Raw genomic sequence first — 27,502 nt, forward strand, 5'->3', positions numbered from 1 at the left:
TGCCAAAAGCAAATTGACCGATCCTATCCAAGATCAGGCCATTAGAAAAAACAATATAGATCATAGGGCACATAGACCTGATAAAGACGAATTCAGGTATCATGAAAGACCCCGTATAAATCATAGATGGCATAATAGTGAGAGACAAGGACAACGAAGTCACATATCCTATACCAGACAGCGTCAAAATTGGAGAAATGATAACCAAAATGAGAGAAGAGATCTCTCAAGACGAAGAATGAATCAAGGGGATGAATTTCCCCCAGAGTCAAACAGATATACCAATGATAGGGTGTTTGATCGAGAAAGATTTGATAGATCTCCTTTTTTAGGGTGGAGACAATCAGGAAGACTGAGATACCATTAAACACAAAACCCAAAAGAAAAAATAGGAGAGGTAAAAGAGGAGGGAGAGCTAAACCAAAAACCAAAAATACTGTTGTAGCGCAACCAGTGGAGGAAAATATAAAGACTGTTAGTACCAATGTAAAAATATTCAATCTAAGTAAGAGGATATTAACTATTGATGAAGAAAAGGTACTCAGGAGAGGATTAAAATTTGCCCCCACGAGTCAAGTTGACTCGTTTGATTTTTATATTGATATGCAAAAATATATCAAAAACTCACTGTAAAAAAATTCTTCGTTAATAAAGATAATACTGCTGTCGAAGATGCCCCAGCTCAATCAGGGTCACAGTTTAAGCTTAAATCATCCTTTTACCCAGCCCACATGAAAGGAAGTTTCCTTGAATGTTTTAACAAATTAGTAATGGATGACGTTGAAAAAGTATTGAGAAGTAAAAACAAAAAATGTAATCTAACAATAAAAGAATGGCAGGCATTAAAAAGCCTGAAGGAGGATGATCAAATAATCATCAAACCGGCTGATAAGGGTGGATCAGTGGTTCTTGTGGACAAGGAGGACTATATTGCCGAAATTTATCGGCAACTAAATGACGGTGGTACATATGGAAAGCTGAAAAGCGATCCAAGTGCTCGGATTGCAAAATCATTGGTAGCACTAACAGATGATGCTTTAGCAAAAAATGTGATTACAAAATCTCAGTATGAATATATTAACATAAAGCATCCATCAGTACCGACCATATACACCCTCCCAAAAGTCCACAAGGACCCTGCCCACCGCCCAGGCAGACCTATTATATCAGGTAGTAATAGTATTACATCAACTCTTTCATCCATAGTAGACCATTATCTACAGCCTCTGGTCAAACAGACCAAATCCTATCTTAAAGATACGGGTGATGTACTGCAGCTGTTAGACAATATAAATTGAAATGAGAAATTTATATTAGTAAGTGCAGATGTTACAAGTCTGTATACTATAATCCAAGAAGAGAAGGGAATAGAAGCAGTCAAATATTTTTTGGAACAGTCAGATTACTCCAATGACTTAAAAAGTTTTTTAATTGAAAGCATTCGATTTATTTTGACCAATAATTATTTTGTGTTTAACGGCACCTATTATCTGCAGCGCATTGGGACTGCGATGGGCACCAGGTTCGCTCCCAGTTACGCCAATCTATTTATGGCCTACTGGGAAGATCAAAAAGTATGGCAGGATGGCGTTCTGGGGGCGGGCCTGGTGCTCTGGCGCAGATTTATCGATGACGTACTATTCATATGGGACAAAAGTATGGAAGATCTCCAGCTTTTTTTAAATTCCCTAAACATTAATGAATTCAACATTCATCTTACAGCCAATAAAAGTCCAGTAGAAATTTCATATTTAGATTTATGTATATATATAAAGGACAATAAGGTACACACCAAACTATATATATAGGAAGTCAAAATCCCTAAAGGATAAACTGGTACATAGCTCTATAGAAGCACCAATAAGGAGTAGTATTAGATCTCAGGGTTTCCATAGGTGTGCCATGTGTAACATGTGCAGAGCTACTAAGGGAACTAATAAGATGAAGGAATTCACAGTAAAAGGAACTAGATATACAATTAGAGAATTCATAACGTGCAATTCGAAAAATGTGATTTACGCTATAGAATGTAGTTGCGGTTTAATATATATAGGAAAAACAACCAGATGTCTAAAAATCAGGATGTCTGAACACCTATATAACATTAAGAGGGGACTTGAAACGCATTGTTTATCTGCACATTTCAAACTCGCCCATAATTGCAGTACCAATGGGATAAAGTCCTTTTGGGGAATACAGCTTGTGGGGCCTACTTGGCGCAGTAAAGATATTGAGATCAGGTTGGCCAAGTCCGAAATGCGCTGGATCTACAAGTTAGGAACCTTGTCACCTTTAGGACTAAACGGAGATTTTGAATTAAAGTGGTTCCTACAGTCCTAATAAATACTAACCTCCTTTGTAATTATATATTAAGGTGCCTTACATACTTTTTTATCTCTGTTTTATATGAATCTTTGGACTCACTTATGACCCTATGGGAACTATAAATGTTAAATGACTGCATCCCTGATCTGGTGAAAATGGATGGAGAACCCTCTTTTTACAAGTGAAACGCAAACAGGAAAACATGGAAAACACGGATGACGTGCGGAAATAGATTTATGTGACATCTATATATGAATGGAATTTTCACATTGTATATATTTTATTATGAAATCTGTTCATTGTTTTGGTTGGTATTAATAATGGAGGTTATACTATCTATAATACATGATATGGGGAATGTAATGGAGGAGGAATATGCACCGGTGGGACGCAGAGGCGCGACTTCCGGTTATGTCCTTTCTGTTTGGAGAGAAGTTGAGGAAAAATATATGACCGGTGGAACGCATAGACGTTATTTCCGGCTTTACTATCTTTAATGGGGAACCCAATCGAGAAGGAATATGAACCGGTGAAACGCAAAGGCGTCATTTCCGGTTACGTCCTTCATGTTTTGGAAAAGAGCAGTGGTGTGACGTGTGACCGGTGGAACGCATACGCGTCACTTCCGGTCACACGTCTTTTGGTCTGGAAGACTAAAAAACATCCAAACTAAGTGCAGGAAAGACCCCCTGTTAAGAGGGTTGGACCCTCTGCACTATAGTTCCGTGGATATTGTATTGTAGTTAAATAAATAAGTTATAATGATAGACCGGTGGAACGCAAAAACGTCACTTCCTGGTGACGAATATCATGGAGGGAAGTGAAATGATTTCCAATTACACAGATGTTTAGAATTAAAAGTAAGGTGTTTGTAATCACCCCAATTAAGAGGGTATAAAAGGGTGTTTATTCACTCCAGAGTTTTATGCTTCTGAGGAAGGTCCTATGACCGAAAACGCGTTTAAGCAAAACAACATCTGATATTCCCTGGCTGTCACTGTCTGACCATCGACCCCTTCCTGGATGTAGAGGGATTTTTGATCAGCGCTGTGGGAGGATATCGTTTGAATGTACCATATGATTGGTGATATATGCCTTTTTGAATTTTATAAATTGTGAGTGTAATACTTGTTATTAAATCTTTTTATTTTATCAAACAATATTGCACCATATTGGCTTTTTTAAAGTTTTTTGTATCATATTGGGAATTCCTTTATGGATGACATATACAGACTAACGTCACCCAGAATCCTGCTGATGACTTCTGGACATACCCCTTAAAGTGGATGATATGCCTTTCTAAAAGTTTCTACATGTGAGTGGGACCAGTAAGAATATACATTTGGAATCTTGCTGCTACATATTACACTATTGTATATTTTTTGTTTTTTGTTTTAGAATCCAATGCTTATGTAAGTGAACTTCACCTGGAGCTTGTGGTAAAATATAGACCACCTCTATTTTTGTGTTTACAGTTAGGGTAGCGGCACGAGTTCTCAATTATTGGATTGGTGTATAGGTAAAGTCTTGGTGAAGGCTTTTCTTGGGAACACGGGCTGTCATCTTAACCTGTGAGCGCAGTTCTGGGTTACAAACTTGTAATTTCTGTAGTCCACCCACCTAGCTAATCAGTCATTCTCGACCGCCGTGTGTCACGATCCGGGTATCTGGACGCCATTACTTACCCTTCAGATGCCTCCTAAGGCGGGCTCAGCGTTCCAGGACCGGATTCCGCTGTTCCTGAGTTTCCACATGCAGAGGGGTCTTTTCATCAGCCGCGGCCTCCGCTGTGCCCGCGTGGTTAAATGTGCATCTATCAGCCTGGCGTCTCCTGTCTCCGGTGGCCGGCGCCGCCATTACTGTTTCCCAGACCACATGGATTACAAACCAAACTTCCCTCCAAGTGTCTGCATGGGCGCAGCCATCTTGGATTCTGTCATCTGATCATTTCCACCAATCTGCTGTCTGTGTTGTTGATTTGCATAATTGCCTAGCCAACCCCTTCCTTGCTGCAGGTATAAGTAAGCTGTACCTGAGCAAGGAAGACGTCAGTGCTTTGGTTGTCAAACCTAGTTCCTGTTTGTCTCTCTTCTATGATTGTCTTCCAGGTTCCAGCTCCTGTCTCAAGACTTCCACCATAGAGACCCGCACCAGCATTCCACCTGCGGTGTAGCCTGACTCTCCAATCCATTGTGGATTCATCTGTTTCCAGCTACAACACTATCAGCTTCCAGCAGAGTACAGCTTCCCTTAAAGGGCCGGTGTCCTTTCTACACTTTACCACTCTCCACCGGAATTATTATTTCTCCGCTCTCAAGTTCTACATTTCAGTTCACATTTCATCGCTCCCAAAGTTCATTTATTATTTAACTGGTTCCAGCCAGTATCCACTCCGTGCTAACAACAGTCTGGTTCCAGCCAGTATCCACAGCAGCTGTTTTACCTTCAGCAACCCAGCTCTTCCTGGAACACCAGCTGGTACAATCCTGGGTTATCTCCATTGCTACAGCCGGGCCTGGTAAGGACTTTCCATCTAGAAGATCATAAGAACTATCTCACACTACCAGTGCCCTGTGGCTCCTGCCATGCTGTAGTACTCAGGAACTGTATTTATTCTTTGCTGACTTTTACGTTTTCTTTTATTGCTGCTGTGATGCGGAGTTGTCATAATAAACATCATTGACTTTTATCTAAGTTGTCGTGGTCACGCCTTCGGGCAGTTATTATTCATGTTACTTACATGTCCAGGGGTCTGATACAACCTCCCAGGTTCCGGTACATCTCAGCCCCTACAACTGAGGCTGCCTCCCGTCAGCTCAGGCCCTCAGTTGTGACAGTAAGCACTGACCTAATGAATCCAGCCGGAGACCAGGATCAAGCGGCCAGGCCGATGCAAGAACTGGCAGCCCGACTAGAACATCAGGAGGCTGCACAGGGCCACATCATCCGCTGTCTCCAGGATCTCTCTACTCGGCTGGATGGGATTCAGACAACTCTCCGTGGATCAGGCGCGTCTGGTGCGTCAACCACAGTGACTCCAGCTATAACCCCACCCACCTTACCCATTTCTGCTCCACGTCTTCATCTTCCAACGCCAGCAAAATTTGACGGATCTCCAAGATTCTGCAGGGGATTTCTCAACCAGTGTGAGATTCAGTTTGAGCTACAACCTGGCAATTTTCCCAGTGACCGTACAAAAATTGCCTACATTATTTCTCTTCTCAGTGGCTCAGCCCTTGATTGGGCATCACCGTTATGGGAGAGGTCCGACACCCTGCTATCTTCTTACACTGCATTTGTGTCAACATTCAGGCGCATCTTCGACGAGCCAGGCCGGGTAACTTCAGCTTCGTCTGAGATTCTCCGTTTACGCCAGGAATCACGTACTGTAGGACAATATCTTATACAGTTCCAGATCCTGGCATCCGAACTGGCATGGAACGACGAGGCCCTGTATGCTGCATTCTGGCATGGTTTATCCGAGCGTATTAAAGATGAGTTAGCTACCAGAGACTTACCCTCCAAGTTAGATGAGCTAATCTCACTTTGTACGAAAGTTGACTTACGTTTCAGAGAGAGAGCAACTGAGCGTGGAAGATCATCTGCTCCAAAATCTTCTACTCCTCCTCCTCGCCAACTGTCACCAACTACAGATGAACCCATGCAAATTGGCCGTTCCCGTTTAACTCCTGCTGAGCGCCGAAGACGTCTCTCCGAGTTTCTCTGTCTGTATTGTGCAGCTCCGTCTCACACCATTAATGCCTGTCCCAAATGTCCGGGAAACTCCAAATCCTAGCTCGCCAAGGAGAGGGCCGGCTAGGAGTAATGATCTCCTCTCCATCTCCTCAAGATTGTAACCTCCCAGTCTCGCTTCAAGTTGCTCAACGTTATCAGAACGTCATTGCCCTCCTGGATTCCGGAGCAGCTGGGAACTTTATTACTGAAGCCTATGTTAAACGGTGGTCCCTACCCACCGAGAGACTTCCTTCGTCCTTTTCCTTAACTGCTGTGGATGGCAGTAAAATTTTTGATACAGTTATTTCTCTAAGGACTCTACCAGTTCGTCTGAGAGTGGGAGTTCTTCATTCCGAACTTATTTCATTTTTAGTGATTCCAAGAGCCACACATCCTGTGGTCCTGGGCCTTCCATGGCTCCGTCTTCACAATCCTACAATTGATTGGACGACTACGCAAATCCTGGCATGGGGTTCCTCCTGTACTAAGACATGTTTGTTTAAAGTGTTGCCTGTCTGTTCTTCCTCCCCCAGGTCGTCTGATGTTCCACCTCCTCCATATCAAGATTTCACGGATGTGTTCAGTAAAGCTTCTGCTGATATCCTTCCTCCTCATAGAGAATGGGACTGCCCGATTGATCTCGTTCCAGGGAAGGTTCCACCTCGAGGCCGAACTTATCCGTTGTCTCTCCCCGAGACACATTCTATGGAGGAATACATTAAAGAGAACCTAGCAAAGGGGTTCATTCGACCTTCTTCTTCTCCAGCCGGCGCAGGTTTCTTTTTTGTAAAGAAGAAAGATGGTGGTCTGCGGCCGTGCATCGACTACAGAGGTTTGAACGACATTACCATCAAGAACCGCTATCCTTTACCCCTGATTACTGAGCTCTTTGACAGAGTTAGCGGAGCTACCATCTTTACAAAGCTGGACCTGAGAGGTGCATACAATCTCATCCGGATCCGTGAGGGTGACGAGTGGAAGACCGCATTTAACACCCGTGACGGACATTATGAGTACCTCGTCATGCCCTTCGGATTGAGCAATGCTCCAGCTGTCTTCCAGCATTTCGTCAATGAGATCTTCAGAGACATTCTATACCGTCATGTCGTGGTCTATCTAGATGATATCCTCATTTTTGCCAACGATTTAGAGGAACATCGTTTCTGGGTAAAGGAGGTTCTGTCCCGTCTCCGTGTCAATCATCTCTACTGCAAATTAGAGAAATGCGTCTTTGAAGTCAAGTCCATTCCGTTTCTAGGGTACATTGTGTCCGGTTCCGGACTAGAGATGGATCCTGAGAAACTACAAGCAATCCAGAATTGGCCGGTACCCTTAACCCTCAAAGGGGTCCAGAGGTTCTTAGGGTTCGCCAATTATTACCGAAAGTTTATACGAGACTTTTCCACCATTGTGGCGCCTATTACTGCTTTCACCAAGAAGGGTGCTAACCCGTCCAAGTGGTCTGAAGAAGCCATGCAAGCTTTTCATCTTTTAAAACAGAGGTTCATCTCTGCACCTGTCCTGAAACAGCCTGACATCGACTCTCCTTTCATCTTAGAGGTGGATGCCTCCTCCGTTGGAGTAGGAGCGGTGTTATCTCAGAGGGCTAAAGATGGTCATTTACATCCTTGCAGTTTCTTCTCACGGAAGTTCTCCCCAGCGGAGCGCAACTATGCCATTGGCGACCAGGAGTTGCTAGCCATCAAGCTCGCTCTAGAGGAGTGGCGATATCTGTTGGAGGGAGCTTCTCATTCAATCACCATCCTTACAGACCACAAGAACCTTCTATATCTAAAAGGCGCACAATGTCTCAACCCTCGTCAGGCCAGATGGGCACTTTTCTTTTCCAGGTTCGACTTTAAACTCCAGTTCTGTCCGGGCTCTCAGAATCGCAAGGCCGATGCCCTTTCCCGCTCATGGGAGCAAGAAAATGAGTCAGAGTCTTCAGACAAGCATCCTATTATAAATCCGTTGGCATTCTCCACGGTAGGGATGGACTCTACGCCCCCATCAGGGAAAAGTTTTGTGAAGCCGACACTAAGGAAGAAGCTCATGCATTGGGCCCATGCTTCCCGTTTTGCCGGACATACAGGTATCCAAAAAACCCTGGAGTTTATCTCTAGGTCCTATTGGTGGCCAACTCTGAAAAAGGACGTTTTGGAGTTTATTGCATCTTGCCCAAAGTGTGCTCAACATAAAGTATCCCGCCAGTCGCCTGCGGGGCAACTGGTTCCACTATCTGTTCCCCGTCGACCATGGACCCATTTGTCGATGGATTTTATTACAGATTTGCCCATGTGCAACAAGTTCAATACCATCTGGGTGGTAGTTGACCGGTTCACCAAGATGGCACACTTCATTCCTCTCACCGGTCTTCCGTCAGCTTCCAAGTTGGCTCAAGTATTCATACAAGAGATCTTCCGACTCCACGGTCTTCCAGAAGAAATTATCTCAGATCGAGGAGTTCAATTCACAGCCAAATTCTGGCGAAGTTTATGTCAAGTCCTCCAAGTCAAGTTAAAGTTTTCCACGGCTTACCATCCTCAGACCAATGGTCAAACTGAGAGGGTGAATCAGGACTTGGAGGCCTTCCTCCGCATCTATGTGTCCTCCTCTCAAGATGACTGGGTTCAATTACTTCCCTGGGCCGAGTTCTGTCATAACAACCAGTATCATTCTTCATCTTCCTCAACACCATTCTTCACCAACTTTGGATTCCACCCTAAAGTCCCTGAGTTCCAACCGCTTCCAGCAACTTCTGTTCCCGCAGTGGATATCACCTTGCATCAGTTTGCCAATATCTGGAAGAGCGTACGATCAGCTCTGCTCAAGGCATCGTTCAGGTACAAGAAGTTTGCGGATAAGAAGCGTCGAGCAGTTCCTGCTCTCAAGGTGGGTGATCGGGTATGGTTATCCACGAAGAATTTGAGGTTAAGAGTTCCCAGTATGAAGTTTGCACCTCGCTACATCGGTCCTTTTAAAATTGATCAAGTCATCAATCCTGTTGCTTACAGACTCCAGTTACCTCCCTTCTTAAAAATACCCAGGACATTCCATGTTTCCCTGTTGAAACCGCTAATCTTGAATCGGTTTCATTCCTCACTTCCACCAACTCCGAAAGTCCAAACTCAACAAGGCGTTGAGTATGAAGTGGCCAAGATCCTGGACTCACGTCACCGTTACGGTCAACTTCAGTATCTCATTGACTGGAAGGGCTATGGTCCTGAAGAACGCTCTTGGACCAATGCCTCTGACGTCCATGCTCCTGCCTTGGTCCGAAATTTCCACGCAAAGTTTCCTTTAAAGCCTAAGAAGTGTCCTGGGGCCACTCCTAAAGGGGGGGGGTGCTGTCACGATCCGGGTATCTGGACGCCATTACTTACCCTTCAGATGCCTCCTAAGGCGGGCTCAGCGTTCCAGGACCGGATTCCGCTGTTCCTGAGTTTCCACATGCAGAGGGGTCTTTTCATCAGCCGCGGCCTCCGCTGTGCCCGCGTGGTTAAATGTGCATCTATCAGCCTGGCGTCTCCTGTCTCCGGTGGCCGGCGCCGCCATTACTGTTTCCCAGACCACATGGATTACAAACCAAACTTCCCTCCAAGTGTCTGCATGGGCGCAGCCATCTTGGATTCTGTCATCTGATCATTTCCACCAATCTGCTGTCTGTGTTGTTGATTTGCATAATTGCCTAGCCAACCCCTTCCTTGTTGCAGGTATAAGTAAGCTGTACCTGAGCAAGGAAGACGTCAGTGCTTTGGTTGTCAAACCTAGTTCCTGTTTGTCTCTCTTCTATGATTGTCTTCCAGGTTCCAGCTCCTGTCTCAAGACTTCCACCATAGAGACCCGCACCAGCATTCCACCTGCGGTGTAGCCTGACTCTCCAATCCATTGTGGATTCATCTGTTTCCAGCTACAACACTATCAGCTTCCAGCAGAGTACAGCTTCCCTTAAAGGGCCGGTGTCCTTTCTACACTTTACCACTCTCCACCGGAATTATTATTTCTCCGCTCTCAAGTTCTACATTTCAGTTCACATTTCATCGCTCCCAAAGTTCATTTATTATTTAACTGGTTCCAGCCAGTATCCACTCCGTGCTAACAACAGTCTGGTTCCAGCCAGTATCCACAGCAGCTGTTTTACCTTCAGCAACCCAGCTCTTCCTGGAACACCAGCTGGTACAATCCTGGGTTATCTCCATTGCTACAGCCGGGCCTGGTAAGGACTTTCCATCTAGAAGATCATAAGAACTATCTCACACTACCAGTGCCCTGTGGCTCCTGCCATGCTGTAGTACTCAGGAACTGTATTTATTCTTTGCTGACTTTTACGTTTTCTTTTATTGCTGCTGTGATGCGGAGTTGTCATAATAAACATCATTGACTTTTATCTAAGTTGTCGTGGTCACGCCTTCGGGCAGTTATTATTCATGTTACTTACATGTCCAGGGGTCTGATACAACCTCCCAGGTTCCGGTACATCTCAGCCCCTACAACTGAGGCTGCCTCCCGTCAGCTCAGGCCCTCAGTTGTGACAGTGTGGGAATAGGGTGTGATGTATAGGCAGCAGCGACTAGGTGAAGGCACAAGCAGGGTGAAGAGAGGGGATAAGGTTAGCAGGGTGAAGGATTAAAATATTTTATATGGATTTACATAAATACATAAATAAGGATACAGTGTGTTAATATTATAAAGAGCATATATAAATATATTGATGAGAATCTAGTTTTCATTAATCTTTAAAGTGTTATATTCATCGTAAGTTTGAGATTATAAAGTATACTAACCAAATATAGAAAATAAGTATTGATCCATCCATCATTCCATAATATTTAAATGGAAACTTTGTATAATTATAAACTTAACAAAAACAATTGTTGAATCCAACATAACTCCTTAAAAAATAAACCGGAAATGCAAATTTTGTAAGGAAGTATAACTATTAGAAACGAGGAAGGAAAGAAGAACTCAGTCTAAACGTAGATGGAAAGCTATGCCCCGGAGATAATCCATACACGGGACAATTCCTAGCTGGTCAACACATCTCAGGATTGCTTCTTCCCTGGTTATTAATTCCTGCTTCGTTGGGGTTCTCAGGACATTGGCATTTCTTTTTTCCAGGAGTGTAGTTGTTACCTGCTGTTCTTTGTAAAAACATTCGATAACACGATAAACTCCTAATTTCTTTTCGCCTAGGATAGTATTCCATCTTTTATGCCATCCTTCCAACTTGTTCTGGGTTCTTGGAACGCCTACAAGGATATTTTCATGCACTGACCATATATTTAGTGGAAATAGTGGGTGAGATCTGGTCTGACTTCGTGCTGTTCTAATACGACCTAATATGTAAGTCTCCTCAAAATAAGTGACTAATGGTGCGGCATTAGGGGGCATTTTATCTTTTCATTCTTCAAATGCTGCAGGAATATCTCCAGATGGGAGAAAAGCAAGGGCTTGCAGATGCCTCAGTAGCATAGAAAATTCCATGTCTTTGCCATATTGGGTGGCAAGTCCTGTGGATTGTAATGTGCGCCAAATGTTTTGACCAAAATGGAATAAACAGCATTTGTGAGTGCTGGAAGGGAAAACACGTTTGCATGCTTGGATAGCAGAGTTTTCAAAGTCTGTAACAATATACATATGTGCAAATTCTAAATCAAATTGTCCACCATATTCCTGCAAATCTTCCAGAAGGCGGACATAGCAGTCCTCAGTCTTACTACTTAACAATGCGTAGACTAGAGGCAAAAAACACTGTGTTTGCTCATCAGTGCCAACCAGAGCGTGAATGGAATATATCTGTCGAAATAGGGTGGGACAAGTTTTGAATGTTCCATCCATCACCCAGTATGAGGCCTCATGCAGCTTTTTTACATTCTCCTCTGTAGTAAAGAGCAAGGGTGGTCATTCCGAGTTGTTCGCTCGCAAGCTGATTTTAGCAGATTTACTCACGCTAAGTCGCCGCCTACTGGGAGTGAATCTTAGCTTCTTAAAATTGCGAACGATGTATTTGCAATATTGCGATTAGCACACTTCTTAGCAGTTTCAGAGTAGCTTCAGACTTACTCGGCATCTGCGAACAGTTCAGTGCTTGTCGTTCCTGGTTTGACGTCACAAACACACCCAGCGTTCGCCCAGACACTCCCCCGTTTCTACGGCCACTCCTGCGTTTTTTCCGGAAACGGTAGCATTTTTTCCCACACGCCCATAAAACGTCCTGTTTCCGCCCAGAAACACCCATTTCCTGTCAATCACATTACGATCGCCAGAGCGAAGAAAAAGCCGTGAGTAAAAATACTAACTTCTTAGCAAATTTACTTGGCGCAGTCGCAGTGCGGACATTGCGCATGCGCACTAAGCGGAAAATTGCTGCGATGCGATAAAAAATACAGAGCGAACAACTCAGAATGAGGGCCAATGTTCTTTCATTATGAAAAACACTGTCCTTCACTAGAAATTCAACCTCATTTAGAAAGGCTAGATTTTGAGGGACATCTATCTCCTCCAAGGTACTGGGCTCAATAGGGAAATCATCTCGCCTTGCCCTTTTGACCATTTGACGGAGGGCATCCCTGTTTGGCAGATATGCCGCACTTGTCGATGGCATCCGAGACGTTACCTGTTGGATGATTTGTGCAGGGGGATCATTACTTTGCTTTGCCCGTTCTTTAATACATGCTTTCGCGATGTTGATCACCGTTTTTTCGGGTCGTGGAGGATGGTTATGGTCTCCATGGGTATTTAATATGTGCTGTCCATTAACAATGGTGGTCTTCGCAAAACAAGGACAATAGCTTGTCTTGCGCTCTGTGCAGTGCCAGTACACTACATCAAGATGCTGCTTATTCTTTGCGAGAAGGTATCCGTCAAGTTTAAGAGCATTCCTCGATGAGAAGGAACCAGGATACATTCCGTTTGATTAGCCATTGTAGATCACTTGAAATGTTTAAATCTTCCCAAATCTTAAATATAATAGATGTGGCTGATGGTTTGTTAGCTAAAGGTTTTATACACTTTAAGATGGGAGTGTTTAGAAAAAAAAATTCTGGCCAATCACTGTGCTTCTTCAATATTTAAATAAAATAACCTTGTGATAGTTAACTTTAAATAAAATAACCTTGTGAACTTTAAGTTTGGAATGAGTCACGGGGTTCATTGACAATGATTTATAGCAGACACTTTGACGCCAGTAACAAACTTTATATGAACCTGTTTGATAAAGAGGCCTAAGTGCTTTCTTTAAATTTCATTGAATACTATACTTATGATGTAGAAAAAATATAAGGTTTATTATGAAACATGGATAACAGAATTATGGGTAAAGGTGTGGGGGGGGCATTTTGGCACCTGTAGTGCCACGGGCAAGGATGCTGGTCGCCTCCGCTAGATTAGCGGGTGACGGACTGGTGTGGGCGGCAGCGTCTAGTAGACGGCTGTGGATAGCGGGGTTGCGGTGGACCGTTGGAGGGATGATGAAATGAATATAGGGGCGTGGTTGGCTAGGTGGACGGTAGAGTCAACTGTAGTGTTGGTGAAGGTGTGGCGGGCATTTTGGCACCTGTAGTGCCACGGGCAAGGATGCTGGTCGCCTCCGCTAGATTAGCGGGTGACGGACTGGTGTGGGCGGCAGCGTCTAGGGGTAGTAGACGGCTGTGGATAGCGGGGTCGCGGTGGAGGGAGGGGTGATGAAATGAATATAGGGGCGCGGTTGGCTAGGTGGACGATAGTGTCAGCTGTAGTCGAATGTCGATCATTTGTACTATCGAAGCAGAGTATAATCTAACAAATGTTGGTGTCGATGTATTGTGGTTGGATCTAATGTATGCCGCTGTAACAGTTGTAGATCATTTATTCAGTCGATTGTTACGTTTGTCGATCAGGTAATTTGTTGATGTATAATTTTGACTATCTGGTGTATGTCTGTGTCCGACTGTCTGACATATGTTTGGTCGATAAAAATGAATGTCGATCATATGCATTGATTGATCTAATGTGTAGTCTGTCGGGTAATATGTCGATGATTTATTTTTCGATTATTTGTCCCGTCGATGCTAGTTTTTGTCGATCATGTTTGTGTCGATCTAACATATTATCTATTTATAGTCAGTCGATGTTTGTATTGTAGATTATGTGCCACGTAGATGTTTAATTATGTCGATCATATGTTTGTCGCACTATTGTTTTTCTTTTTTCGGATTTGCCCATGTGGTGATGCTGTCAATGAGTGCGATGTCGATCTTGGTATTCAGTCGATCATTTGATTGTCGATCATGTGTAGTTGTCGATCATTCGTTGTTCGATTAAGTGGTGTCAACCTTTGGATTGTCGATCTAGTGTAGGTAGATAAACTGACCGGATACCGACTTAATTAGTAGCTCAGTTATTTTGATCTAACCATCCGTGCTGAAGCCTGAATATCACTAAAACCTGCACTGTTGGTGTGCCTTGAGGACCGCGGTTGGGAATGCCTGTCCTAGTCTATAGAGGATGGTGGGGTCCACTTCAGTGCCATGGGGTATAGACGGTTCCGCAGGAGCCATGGGCACTTTAAGACTTTTCAAGGGTGTGAACTCGCTCCTCCCTCTATGCCCCTCCTCCAGACCTCAGTATAGGAATTGTGCCCAGGGAGACGGACATTTCGAGGAAAGGATTTACTTTTAAATGAATGGTGAGATTCATACCAGCTCACACCTCAACCATGCCGCACAACATGGCTTTCAACACAACACATGCCAATGGGCATGAACACTTTTGCAGCAACACAACACTTGTGTAACTACAAAACTAACAACTGCAGGTAAAGTACGCACTGGGTTGGGTGCCCAGCATCCTCTACGGACTAGGAGAAAAGGATTTACCGGTAGGTATTAAAATCCTGTTTCTTCATACGTCCTAGAGGATGCTGGGGTCCACTTCAGTATCATGGGGTTATACCAAATCTCCAGTACGGGTGGGAGAGTGCAGATGATCAAAAAGGGTTGAGATTACCTAAAGGATAAAAAAAAAGGGGCAGACTAGATGGGCCAAGTGGTTCTTATCTGCCGTCAAATTCTATGATTCTATGTTTCTATGATGACCCTGCAGCACGGATTGACCAAACTTGAGGTCCTCATCGGCCAAGGTGTCAAACTTATAAAACTTTGCAAACGTGTTTGCCCCTGACCAAGTAGCTGCTCGGCAAAGCTGTAACGCCGAGATCACCCGGGCAGCCACCCAGGATGAGCCCACCTTTCTAGTAGAATGGGCATTTACCGACTTCGGTATCGGCAATCCTGCCGTGGAATGAGCGTGCTGAATCGTCCCTCTGATCCAGTGCGCAATGGTCTGCTTAGAAGCAGGACACCCAATCATGTTGGGAGCATACAGGACAAACAGAGCCTCAGTTTTTCGTATCCTAGCTGTTCTTGCGACATAAATTTTCAAAGCGCTAACCACATCCAGAGACTTTGACACAGTGAAAGTGTCAGTAGCCACTGGCACCACAATAGGCTGGTTTATATGGAAAGACGAAACCACCTTCGGAAAAAATTGTTGGCGAGTTCTCAACTCTGCCCAATCTTCATGGAAGATCAGGTAAGGACTCTTGTGAGTCAAGGCCGCCAACTCAGACACCCGCCTTGCGGATGCCAAGGCCAAGAGCATTACCACTTTCCAAGTGAGAAACTTCAATTTTATCTCCTGCATGTTAGGCGCCGGGGTCCGATCAGCGGTGCGGCCCGGCGCCTAGCAACCAGGGACGCCGGGCGCGTGCAGCCACCGGCTCCCTGGCAACGCTGACGCCGGGCGCACGCAGCCGCCGGCTCCCTGGCAACGCTGACGCCGGGCGCACGCAGCCGCCCGGACCTTAGCAACGGGGACGCCACGTTCGGGCCGCGTTCCCCGTTGCTGGGTCTTCTGTAATTAAATCATCATGTGCTGGCCGTGCAGCATGCAAGCTGCACGGCATTACTATTAATTACCCTGTCTGGCTCCTGATTGGGGAGCCCACAGTTATAGGCTCCCTTTGGACTTCCCACAGACGCCGGTGATAGCTTCCTGTTTGCCTGAGTCTGCTACAGAGAGTTCCCAGTCCCGGTCCATTCGATTGTTCCTGTCCTCAGAGATCCTGTACTCGGAAGTTACCATCTGTTCCTGGAGTCTGACCGAGCACCTTTAACATCTGGTGGTGTTCGTGAGTCGCTGTTGCTGGTGTTGCGGCGTGTCCGCTACAGTTTATTATTTTGTTTATATTGTGTTCTGGAGCTTTGCGGAGGATTCCGCTTCCACAAGATCCACTCTGGTGTCCAGCGGTGCCGGATAGGAGTGTCGGATCAGTGGATCTTTGGTTGTCCTTTTCCCTGGCGGCTAGTCCGCGCATACCTTTTGATTTAGTTTAGTTAGCTTGTAATCCCTGGCTTGGTTGCTTAGTCAGAGGGCCCCTTGTTATCACCCTGTCTCGGACTTCCCCTTGTCTCCCATTAAGACCTGCGGGGGCATCGGGGTTGGGCAGACATAATCCGCCCTTCGAACGCGGCTGCCATGGGCTCAAGCAACCATAGTCTCGCAGGGGATTTCTGATAACACGGGCGAGACAACGGAGTTAGGGCGCCAGGGGTTACTAGGCTCTCCAGCTCCCACAACCAGCATATTGTTCCTGTACTCAGATCCCTGCCATAAGATCTTCTCCGGTCTGGAGTACAGGAATCATAACACTGCAGAGGTTCAAACCAATCTGATTGAAGGAACTGCAACCCCACATTAAGGTCCCAAGGTGCCACCGGAGACACAAATGGAGGTTGGATGTGCAGCATCCCTTTCACGACCGTCTGAACTTCTGGAAGGGAGGCCAATTGTTTTTGTAAGAAAACTAACAAGGCCAAAATCTGAACCTTGATTGAACCCAATCTTAGGCCCATATCCACACCTGCCTGCAGAAAATGGAGAAAACGTCCCAACTGAAACTCTTCCGTAGGAGCCTTCTTGGATTCACACCATGACACATATTTTCTCCAAATATGGTGGTAATGTTTAAACATTACTCCTTTCCTGGCCTGAACAAGAGTGGGAATGACTTCCGTAGGAATCCCCTTTCGGGCTAGGAACCCGGCTCTCAACAGCCATGCCGTCAAACGTAGCCACGGTAAGTCTTGATACATGCACAGCCCCTGCTGCAGCAGGTCCTCGCGAGGAGGAAGAGGCCGAGGATCATCCATGAGCAACTGCTGAAGATCTGGATACCAAGCCCTCCTTGGCCAGTCTGGGGCAATGAGGATTAGTCGAACCCTTGTTATTCTTATTATTTTGAGAACTTTTGGTATTAGTGGAAGTGGAGGGAAGACATATACCAACCGAAACACCAACTGGGTCATCAGTGCATCCACTGCTACTGCTTGAGGGTCTCTCGACCTGGAACAATATCTCTGAAGCTTCTTGTTGAGACGAGATGCCATCATGTCTACTTGAGGGACTCCCCAAAGACTTGTCACCTCTGCGAAGACTTCTTGGTGAAGGCCCCACTCCCCTGGTTGGAGATCGTGTCTGCTGAGGGAGTCTGCTTCCCAGTTGTCCACTCCCGGAATGAAAATTGCCGACAAAGCTCTTGCATGTCTTTCTGCCCAGAGGAGGATCTTTGTCACCTCTGCCATTGCCGCTCTGCTTTTCGTTCCGCCTTGATGGTTTATGTATGCGACTGCTGTTACATTGTCTGACTGGATCTGCACTGGCTGATCTTGTAGAAGGCCGTTGTAAATGGCTCTCAATTCCAGAACGTTTATGTGAAGACAGGATTCCTGACTTGACCATTTTCCTTGGAAACTCTTGTGACTGCACCCCAGCCTTAGAGACTTGCATCTGTGGTTACTAGGACACAGTCCTGAATCTCGAACCTGCGACCCTCTAGTAGGTGAGAACAGTGCAGCCACCACAGGAGCGAAATCCTGGCTTCGGAGGACAGGATTATCCTCTGGTGCATGTGTAGGTGGGATCCGGATCACTTGTCTAACAGATCCCATTGGAATACTCTGGCATGGAATCTGGAAAACTGTATGGCCTCGTAGGCCGCTACCATCTTTCCCAACAACCAAATGCATTGATGTATCGACACTCTCGTCAGTTTCAAAACTCGTTTGACCGTTTTCTGGATCTTTTTCAACTGGAAGAAATACCCGCTGAACTTCTGTGTCAAGTATCTTCCCTAGAAAAGACAATCTTGTCGTTGGTTCCAACTGCGACTTTGGAAAATTCAAAATCCAACTATGTTGTTGGAGCACTGACAGGGAGAGTGCAATATTCTGCACCAACCATTCCTTGAATCTCGCTTTTATCAGGAGTTCGTCCAGGTAAGGAATTATATTGACTCCTTGTTGTCGAAGGAGGACTATTATCTCTGCCATCACCTTCGTGAACACCCTCGGTGCCGTGGAGAGTCCGAACAGCAATGTCTGAAACTGGTAATGGCAATCCTGTACTGCGAACCTCAGATAAACCTGATGTGGAGGATAAATGGGAACATGTAAGTAGGCATCTTTTATGTCTACCGACACCATGACATCTCCTTCCTCCAGACTGGAAATCACTGCCCTCAGAGATTCCATCTTGAACTTGAACCTTTTCAGGTAGAGATTCAGAGATTTCAGGATTGGAATTGGTCTGACTGAGTCGTCCGGCTTCGGAACTACGAAGAGGCTTGACTAAAAACCTAATTTCTGTATTGCAGCCTTTACTACTTCTCTGGAAGAGAAGCTGGTAAGGTCGATTTGAAAAATCGGCATAGGGGGACGTCTTGAAACTCCAGCTTGTATACATGGGCCCAGGCCAGATTGAGCCCAGATCTGACCGAAAAGTTTCAGACGTGCTCTCACCCGAGCGGACTCCCGCAAGGGAGACCCAGCATCATGCTGCAGATTTGGCAGAAGCAGGGGTGGACTCCTGCTCCTGCGATCCAGGAGACGCTGCTGACTTTTTTCCTCATCCTCTCACTCTACCTGTAAAGAAGGGGGAACCTTTGGCCTTTTTGTATTTGTTGGGCCAAAAGGACTGCATCTGAGTGATGTCTTTTTCGCCGGTGCAGGAGCATAAGGCAAGAATGTCGACTTACCTTCGGTAGCCGCAGAGACCAACGCATCCAGCCCATCTCCAAACAAGGCTTCACCTTTATACTGGAGAGCCTCCATATTTCTTTTGAATCTGCGCTTGCATTCCACGGCGAATCCACAACGCCCTCCGAGCCGAGACTGCCATGGTAGCAGCTCTTGAACCAAAAAGACCAATATCCTTCAACCTAACTTTAGGAGAATCTCGTCTCTATTTATCGTATCAATTTCAGATGACAAGTTATCTGACCATTTTTTTCGATAGCCCTACTCACCCACACGCAAGCAATGGTGGGCCTGAGCAGTGTACCATTGGCCACAGATTTTAACGTAGTCTCCAACTTGCAGTCTGCCGGCTCCATTAGTGAAGCCGTCCCAGGTGCAGGGAGAATCACCTTTTTTGTTAACCGTGACAGGGCACTGTCTAAAACAGGGGATGACTCCCACCTTTTCCTGTCCTCTGCCGGGAAAGGAAAAGCTACCTGAATCCTTTTGGGAATCTGAAATTTATTTTCAGGGTTTGCCCAAGTTCCCTCAAAGAGAGTATTTAGCTCGTGAGGAGGGAAGGCTAGATTCATTTTCTTTTCTTTATAAAAATAAGCCTCCTGAGGTACAGGAGGGGCTTCAGTAACTTCCAAAACCTCCGTTATAGCAACAATAATATATTGAATGCTTTTTGACAATTTAGGATCTATTTCCCTGGGATCACTAGTGTCGACACAGGAATCAGAACCCGTGTTGGTATCAGTTGTACTATTTCTGCAAATGGTCTTTTATGTGACCCAGAGGGGTCGCCTGCGGATGAAAAAGCAGAACCACTAAAAATCACATCTTCCACTGATTTTCTCGTTTTCTGCATGAGACTCAGACTTATTTAATCTCTTACTGATATGATTCACAGTATCACGTAATTCTTTCACCCAGGCTCATGGTGTGCCGGCAGCGCCACCACATTACAACTCTGTGTCCCCATAATGGTTCCCTCAGGGGAAGAGCTCCCTGCCTCAGACATGTCACACACGTGCACACCACACCACAGACACTCCGAGACTTATAGGGGACAGACCCACAGTAAAATCTGTCAGGACACCGATAGGAATTGCCAGTTCACAACCCAGCACCAGCAATAAAATGTCTGTGAAACACAAAATGCCCACAGACCTGCAGCGCTTTTATAATGATAACACAATGTATAGCACCAAATTTCACTGTACCCTCCATTTTGCACCCTGATACTTGGTTCAGCAGTGGAGGACCAGCATTCTTATCTGCATCCTGGAAGGAGAGAAAATGACGCGGAGCAGTGTGCTGGCTGACTGAGGAAGCCCCGCCCCCGTTATGGCACGTTTTTCCTCAGACTTTTTGCTATTTATACTGGCGGGGGTAGGACTGTGCCTCAGCAACTTATGCCCCTTATCTGCTAGTTTTACTAGTTTTCATGCTGCCCAGTGCACCCCCCCACGCCCTGCAGTGCCTGAGTGTGATGGGTAGCATGGCGCGCAGCATTCCCGCCCGCTGCGCGGTACCTTTTAGCCATCATGATGACTGAAGATCCTTTTCTTCTTACACTCACCTGTCTTCTGGCTCTGTAAGGGGGTGGCGGCGAGCTGGGGGAGTGAGCAGAGAACCGCAGCTAGCTTTAATTACCCTTCAGGAGCTAGTGGTGTCCTGTCAGCCAGGAGCAGAGCCATGAAACTATTCAGGAAGTTGGTTCCTACTTCTGCCCCCTAAGTGCCACGAAGCAGGGAGACTGTTGCCAGCAGTCCTCCCTGAAAATAAAAAACCTAACATGTCTTTCAGAGAAACTCAGTAGAGCTCCCCTGGAGTGCATCCAGTCTGCCTGGGCATTTTCTAAACTGAGGTCTGGAGGAGGGGCATAGAGGGAGGAGCCAGTTCACACCCTTGAAAAGTCTTAAAGTGCCCATGGCTCCTACGGAACCATCTATACCCCATGGTACTGAAGTGGACCCCAGTATCCTCTAGGACGTATGAGAAAGTCCTAGGAGCTCCCCTAGCTGTGACCGGCTTCACTGGGCACATTTTCTAAACTGAGTCTGGTAGGGGCATAGAGGGAGAAGCCAGCCCACACTATTAAACTCTTAGTGCCCATGGCCCCTAAGAGACCCATCTATACCCCATGGTACTAAATGGAACCCCAGCATCCTCTCGGACGTAAGAGAAATAAAAAGACTTCACGGAAATCTTTTGTTTTTAAACAACTTTATTTCATATCTTTAATACACATTTTTTTGTCTAGCTATATGGGGAGGGCCGGGACCATTTTCCAGGGGCTGCGTGATGTCACATCTGCATTCATCTTTAACCCCCGATAAACTTCCAGAGTGCACATTATCTTTTCCTCATTTTTTGCAAGTTACTACAAATGATATGAGATCGGTAGCAGCACTACTTTCAGGATTATTACACAGAACACACATAAAGGCTGACACAGCAAATAACAGTAACACATACAAGGGATTAATTAGAAATAAGGAAGCATAATCATCATTAGGCCTAATTATCAACTGATTCTGTGCGGGACACATACACCTCTTTACTGCCTCCAGCAGCCCCTGGTACTGCACTGTGACCATCTGCCCTGTCTACCCCCACTACTGCCACTCGCCATGTCTCCCCCACTACTGCCACCCGCCCTGTCTCCCCCCACTAATGCCACCGCCCTGTCTCCTCCCCCTACTGCCACCCTCCCTGTCTCCCCCCACTACTGCCACCCTCCCTGTCTCCCCCACTACTGCCACCCACCCTGTCTCACTACTTCCACCCGCCCGGTCTCTTCCCACTACTGCCACCTGCCCTATCTCCCCCAACCTGTCTTTCCCCCACTACTGTCAACTACCTTGTCTCCCCTACTGTTCACCACCCTGTGCCCCCCCTCTTCCACCTCAGCACTGCTTGGGGACAATATTACCCACAGACAGTACTTCCGGCAGCCCCCGCTACAGCAATAGTGCCACCACCCTGTCTCCCCCCCCCCCCCCCCTGATATTTCAGAATTTCTTGGGGATTCTTGGTACTGGTGGTAACAGTCCTTCATCTGCAGACGGAAGAAACCAGGCAGTAAGGAGGCAGAAGCTGCTTCTGGTTCCATGGACCCTGGTCATGTAGGGATGGGAGAGTCAGTAAGATTATGTAAGTCATCATCTTACAGGCAGCCGGTGAAGGGAGAAGAGAATGGGTGTTATGTGGCAGGAACGGGCCGGTTATATATGACTGGCTGCTGCATTCTGTACAAGCCACAAGTGGTGCAATTCTTTTGCTGGGAGACCCAGGTAGAGGACATTGCAGTAGTCTATGCATGATGATACAAGTGCATGTATGACTGTAGGTAGATCTTCTGAGGGAATAAAGTGCTGGAGTCTGGCTATGTTCCTCAGATGAGGATCGGATTGTGGATGATACCTGATATCTAAGTGTCACTCCACCATCCAGGACACCAAGATTCCACATGATCAGCATTTTGTAACTCTGAACCCACAAGCATAAGTCTGGTTGGTTTGCAAAGCTGAGCTGTAGCCCTGCCTTTTGTTGGTGAGCTTCTACCATAAGGACCTGTTTCACCAGGACTGAGTCACAGCCAACTGGCATCACCCACACATGGAGCTCAGCTAGACAACCATTTAGGATTGGTACTGGGTTCTCAGTATCCGGAGCAAAAGACAAGTCATCTGCATAGCAGTGGTAGATAAGGGCATGACATCTGATTATATCACCCAGTTGTAGCATGTATATTGCAAAAAGCATAGGAGATAAGAACCTTGAAGAACAATGCATGGCAATGTTAAGTATACTCCAGAAGAGTACAATAGTTTCCAAGTGATGTCTATTGTGCTGATTTATTTCACAGAGGATGGAAATGGCCACTCACCTGTGTGATTTCGCTGATGTGTAACAAGTTGTGATTTCCGTATAAAACATTTCCCACACTCAGAGCAAGAAAATGGCTTCTCACCTGTGTGACTTCTCTGATGTGTAATAAGATATGATTTCTGTGCAAAATATTTCCCACACTCAGAACAGGAATATGGCTTCTCACCTGTGTGACTTCTCTGATGTGTAATAAGATATGATTTCTGTGCAAAATATTTCCCACACTCAGAACAGGAATATGGCTTCTCACCTGTGTGACTTCTCTGATGTATAACAAGATCTGATTTGTGTGCAAAACATTTCCCACACTCAGAACATGGAAATGGCTTTTCATCTGTGTGACTTCTGTGATGTTCAACAAGTACTGATTTCCGTGCAAAACATTTCCCACACTCAGAACATGAAAATGGCCTCTCACCTGTGTGACTTCTCTGATGTCTAACAAGATTCGATTTGTTTGTAAAACATTTCCTACACTCAGAACATGGAAATGGCCTTTCTCCTGTGTGACTTCCCTGATGTATAACAAGTTGTGATTTCTGGATAAAACATTTCCCACACTCAGAACATTGAAATGGCTTCTCACCTGTGTGAATTCTTTGATGTGTAACAAGATGTGATTTGTGTTGAAAACATTTCCCACACTCAGAACATGGAAATGGATTCTCACCTGTGTGACTTCGCAGATGTATAACAAGTAGTGATTTCCAGGAAAAACATTTCCCACACTCAGAGCAAGAAAACGGCTTCTCACCTGTGTGACTTCTCTGATGATTAACAAGATCTGATTTGATTGCAAAACATTTCCCACACTCAAAACATGGAAATGGCTTTGCACCTGTGTGACTTCTGTGATGTTTAACAAGGTCTGATTTATGTGCAAAACATTTCCCACACTCAGTACATGGAAATGGCTTCTCACCTGTGTGACTTTTCTGATGTATAACAAGTTCTGATTTCTGTGCAAAACATTTCCCACACTCAGAACATGGAAATGGCTTCTCACCTGTGTGACTTTGCTGATGTCTAACAAGATGTGATTTCCGTGCAAAACATTTCTCACACTCAGAACATGGAAATGGCTTCTCACCTGTGTGAATTTGCTGGTGTGTAACCAGATTTGATTTCCATGCAAAACATTTCTCACACTCAGAACATGGAAATGGCTTCTCACCTGTGTGTCTTCTCTGATGTGTAACAAGAGCTGATTTGCATGTAAAATATTTCCCACACTCAGAACATGGAAATGGCCTCTCACCTGCCTTAGCTGGCTGATGAAGCTTTGTGTTCTGTGTAAAACATTTGGCATCTATAGAACATGGAAACACTGTATCTACTGTTAGAGCTGTAACAGATGCACCAATATAAGCGTGATCAGGAGAACATTTCCCAGGATCAGGGGGATCAGCTGATAGACCTGGATGAATAATTGGGGTAATGGGGTTAGCTCCTGGATAATCCTGTCTACTGTCATTATCGGTTATTTCAGAATCCAGGGATAACATTAGATGTCCTTCTGAGATATTCCTGCTTGTGTGTCCCTCTGCTGGAAATAAAATACATTATGGAAATGTGTCAATTTCTGTAACAATATTAATCTTGTAAACAATAGGAGAAGATGACTCTCTGGGACACATTTAAATGTAAATGTGTGTGTATAATAAAACATAACTTTTAATGAAGGCTTTATAATATTATGTCTCAGACTATCATTGTGTCCACCCTTCTGAGAACACTCACAATAACAAATGTAATATTATAATAAGACTTAGATATATCTCTCTCTTGTACTGGCAACTAACCATGAAGTATAAAATAAGATTTTACTTACCGGTAAATCTATTTCTCGTAGTCCGTAGTGGATGCTGGGGATTCCGTAAGGACCATGGGGATAGACGGCTCCACAGGAGACATGGGCACTTTAAGAAAGAATTTAGGTTCTGGTGTGCACTGGCTCCTCCCTCTATGCCCCTCCTCCAGACCTCAGTTAGAGAAACTGTGCCCAGAAGAGCTGACAGTACAAGAAAAGGATTTTGATAATTCAGGGCAAGATTCATACCAGCCACACCAATCACACCGTATAACACGTGATAACAACCAGTTAACAGTATGACAAAAAACAGAGCATCAGGTCAAACCCAGATGCAACCATAACTCAACCCTTATTGAAACAATAACTATATACAAGTCTTGCAGAAAAGTCCGCACTTGGGACGGGCGCCCAGCATCCACTACAGACTACGAGAAATAGATTTACCGGTAGGTAAAATCTTATTTTCTCTAACGTCCTAGTGGATGCTGGGGACTCCGTAAGGACCATGGGGATTATACCAAAGCTCCCAAACGGGGGGGAGAGTGCAGATGACTCTGCAGCACCAATTGAGCAAACAAAAGGTCCTGCTCAGCCAGGGTATCAAACTTGTAGAACTTTGCAAAAGTATTTGAACCTGACCAAGTAGCCGCTTGGCAAAGTTGTAATGCAGAGACCCCTCGGGCAGCCGCCCAAGAAGAGCCCACCTTCCTAGTGGAATGGGCCTTAACTGATTTTGGCAGCGGTAATCCAGCCGCCAAATGAGCCTGCTGAATCGTGTTACAGATCCAGCGAGCAATAGTTTGCTTTGATGCAGGAGCACCCAGCTTGTTGGATGCATACAGGATAAACAACGACTCTGTTTTCCTGACCCTAGCCATTCTGGCTACATAAAGCTTCAAAGCCCTGACCACAACAAGCAACTCGGAATCCTCCAAGTCACTAGTAGCCACAGGCACGACAATAGGTTGATTCATATGAACAGATGAAACCACTTTTGGCAGAAATTGTGGACGGGTCTGCAATTCTGCTCTATCCATATGGAAAACCAGATAGGGGCTTTTATGTGACAAAGCCGCCAACTCTGACACGCGCCTGGCCGAAGCCAAGGCTAATAGCATGACCACCTTCCACGCGAGATATTTCAACTCCACCAATTTAAGTGGTTCAAACCAGTGGGATTTCAAGAAGCCTAACACCACGTTAAGATCCCAAGGTGACACTGGAGGCACAAAAGGAGGCTGAATATGCAGCACTCCCTTTACAAACGTCTGGATTTCCGGTAGAGAAGCCAATTCCTTTTGAAAGAAAATGGATAGGGCCGAAATCTGGACTTTAATGGAGACCAATTTTAGGCCCAAATTCACTCCGGACTGTAGGAAGTGAAGGAAATGGCCCAGCTGGAATTCCTCCGTCGGAGCATTCCTGGCCTCACACCAAGAAACATATTTTCGCGATATTTGGTGATAATGTTTAGATGTCACGTCCTTCCTAGCCTTTATCAGCGTAGGAATGACCTCATCCGGAATGCCCTTTTCAGCTAGGATCCGGCATTCAACCGCCATGCCGTCAAACGCAGCCGCGGTAAGTCTTGGAACAGACAGGGCCGCTGTTGCAACAGATCCTGTCTTAGAGGAAGAGGCCACGGGTCCTCTGTGAGAATTTCCAGCAGATCCGGATACCAGGTCCTTCGTAGCCAATCTGGAACAATAAGAATTGTTCTCACTCCTCTTTTTCTTATTATTCTCAACACCTTGGGTATGAGAGGAAGAGGAGGAAACACATAGACCGACTGGAACACCCACGGTGTAACCAGGGCATCTACAGCTACCGCCTGAAGGTCTTTTGATCTGGCACAATACCTCTGTAGCTTTTTGTTGAGGCGGGACGCCATCATGTCTATCTTTGGCAGTCCCCACTGACTTGCAATCTGTGCGAAGACCTCCTGATGAAGTCCCTACTCCCAGGATCAGGGGGATCAGCTGATAGAGCTGGATGTATAATTGGGGTAATAGGATTAGCTCCTGGAGAATCCTGTATACTGTCATTATCTCTTATTTCACAATCCGGGGATAACATTAGATGTCCTTCTGAGATGTTCCTGCTTGTGTGTCCCTCTGCTGGAAATAAAATACATTATGGAAATGTGTCAATTTCTGTAACAATATTAATCTTGTAAACAATAGGAGAAGACGACTCTCTGGGACACTTAATTGTAAATGTGTGTGCATAATAAAACATAACTTTTAATGAAGGCTTTATAATATTGTGTCTCAGACTATCATTGTGTCCACCCTCCTGAGAACACTCACAATAACAAATGTAATATTATAATAAGACTTAGATATATCTCTCTCTTGTACTGGCAACTAACCATGAAGTATAAAATAAGATTTTACTTACCGGTAAATCTATTTCTCGTAGTCCGTAGTGGATGCTGGGGATTCCGTAAGGACCATGGGGATAGACGGCTCCACAGGAGACATGGGCACGTTAAGAAAGAATTTAGGTTCTGGTGTGCACTGGCTCCTCCCTCTATGCCCCTCCTCCAGACCTCAGTTAGAGAAACTGTGCCCAGAAGAGCTGACAGTACAAGGAAAGGATTTTGATAATTCAGGGCAAGATTCATACCAGCCACACCAATCACACCGTATAACACGTGATAACAACCAGTTAA

The 27,502-nt window shown here is 45.4% G+C and overlaps 1 protein-coding gene across 2 annotated transcripts in view; it reads right to left on the reverse strand.

Moving 5' to 3' along the window:
* Window positions 1-22,134: 22,134 nt before the first annotated feature.
* LOC134984935 (zinc finger protein 260-like) overlaps window positions 22,135-27,502 on the reverse strand; it is a 57,362-nt gene continuing 51,994 nt past the window's right edge. For both annotated transcript variants that reach the window (XM_063950389.1, XM_063950388.1), the window contains exon 6: window positions 22,135-24,561. In XM_063950389.1, coding sequence (XP_063806459.1) covers window positions 22,982-24,561 — 1,580 coding nt within the window. In that variant the 3' untranslated portion in view covers window positions 22,135-22,981. The remainder of the gene's footprint in view (window positions 24,562-27,502) is intronic.

Source organism: Pseudophryne corroboree (genome assembly GCF_028390025.1).
Source record: "Pseudophryne corroboree isolate aPseCor3 chromosome 3 unlocalized genomic scaffold, aPseCor3.hap2 SUPER_3_unloc_98, whole genome shotgun sequence".
Lineage (NCBI taxonomy): Eukaryota > Metazoa > Chordata > Amphibia > Anura > Myobatrachidae > Pseudophryne > Pseudophryne corroboree.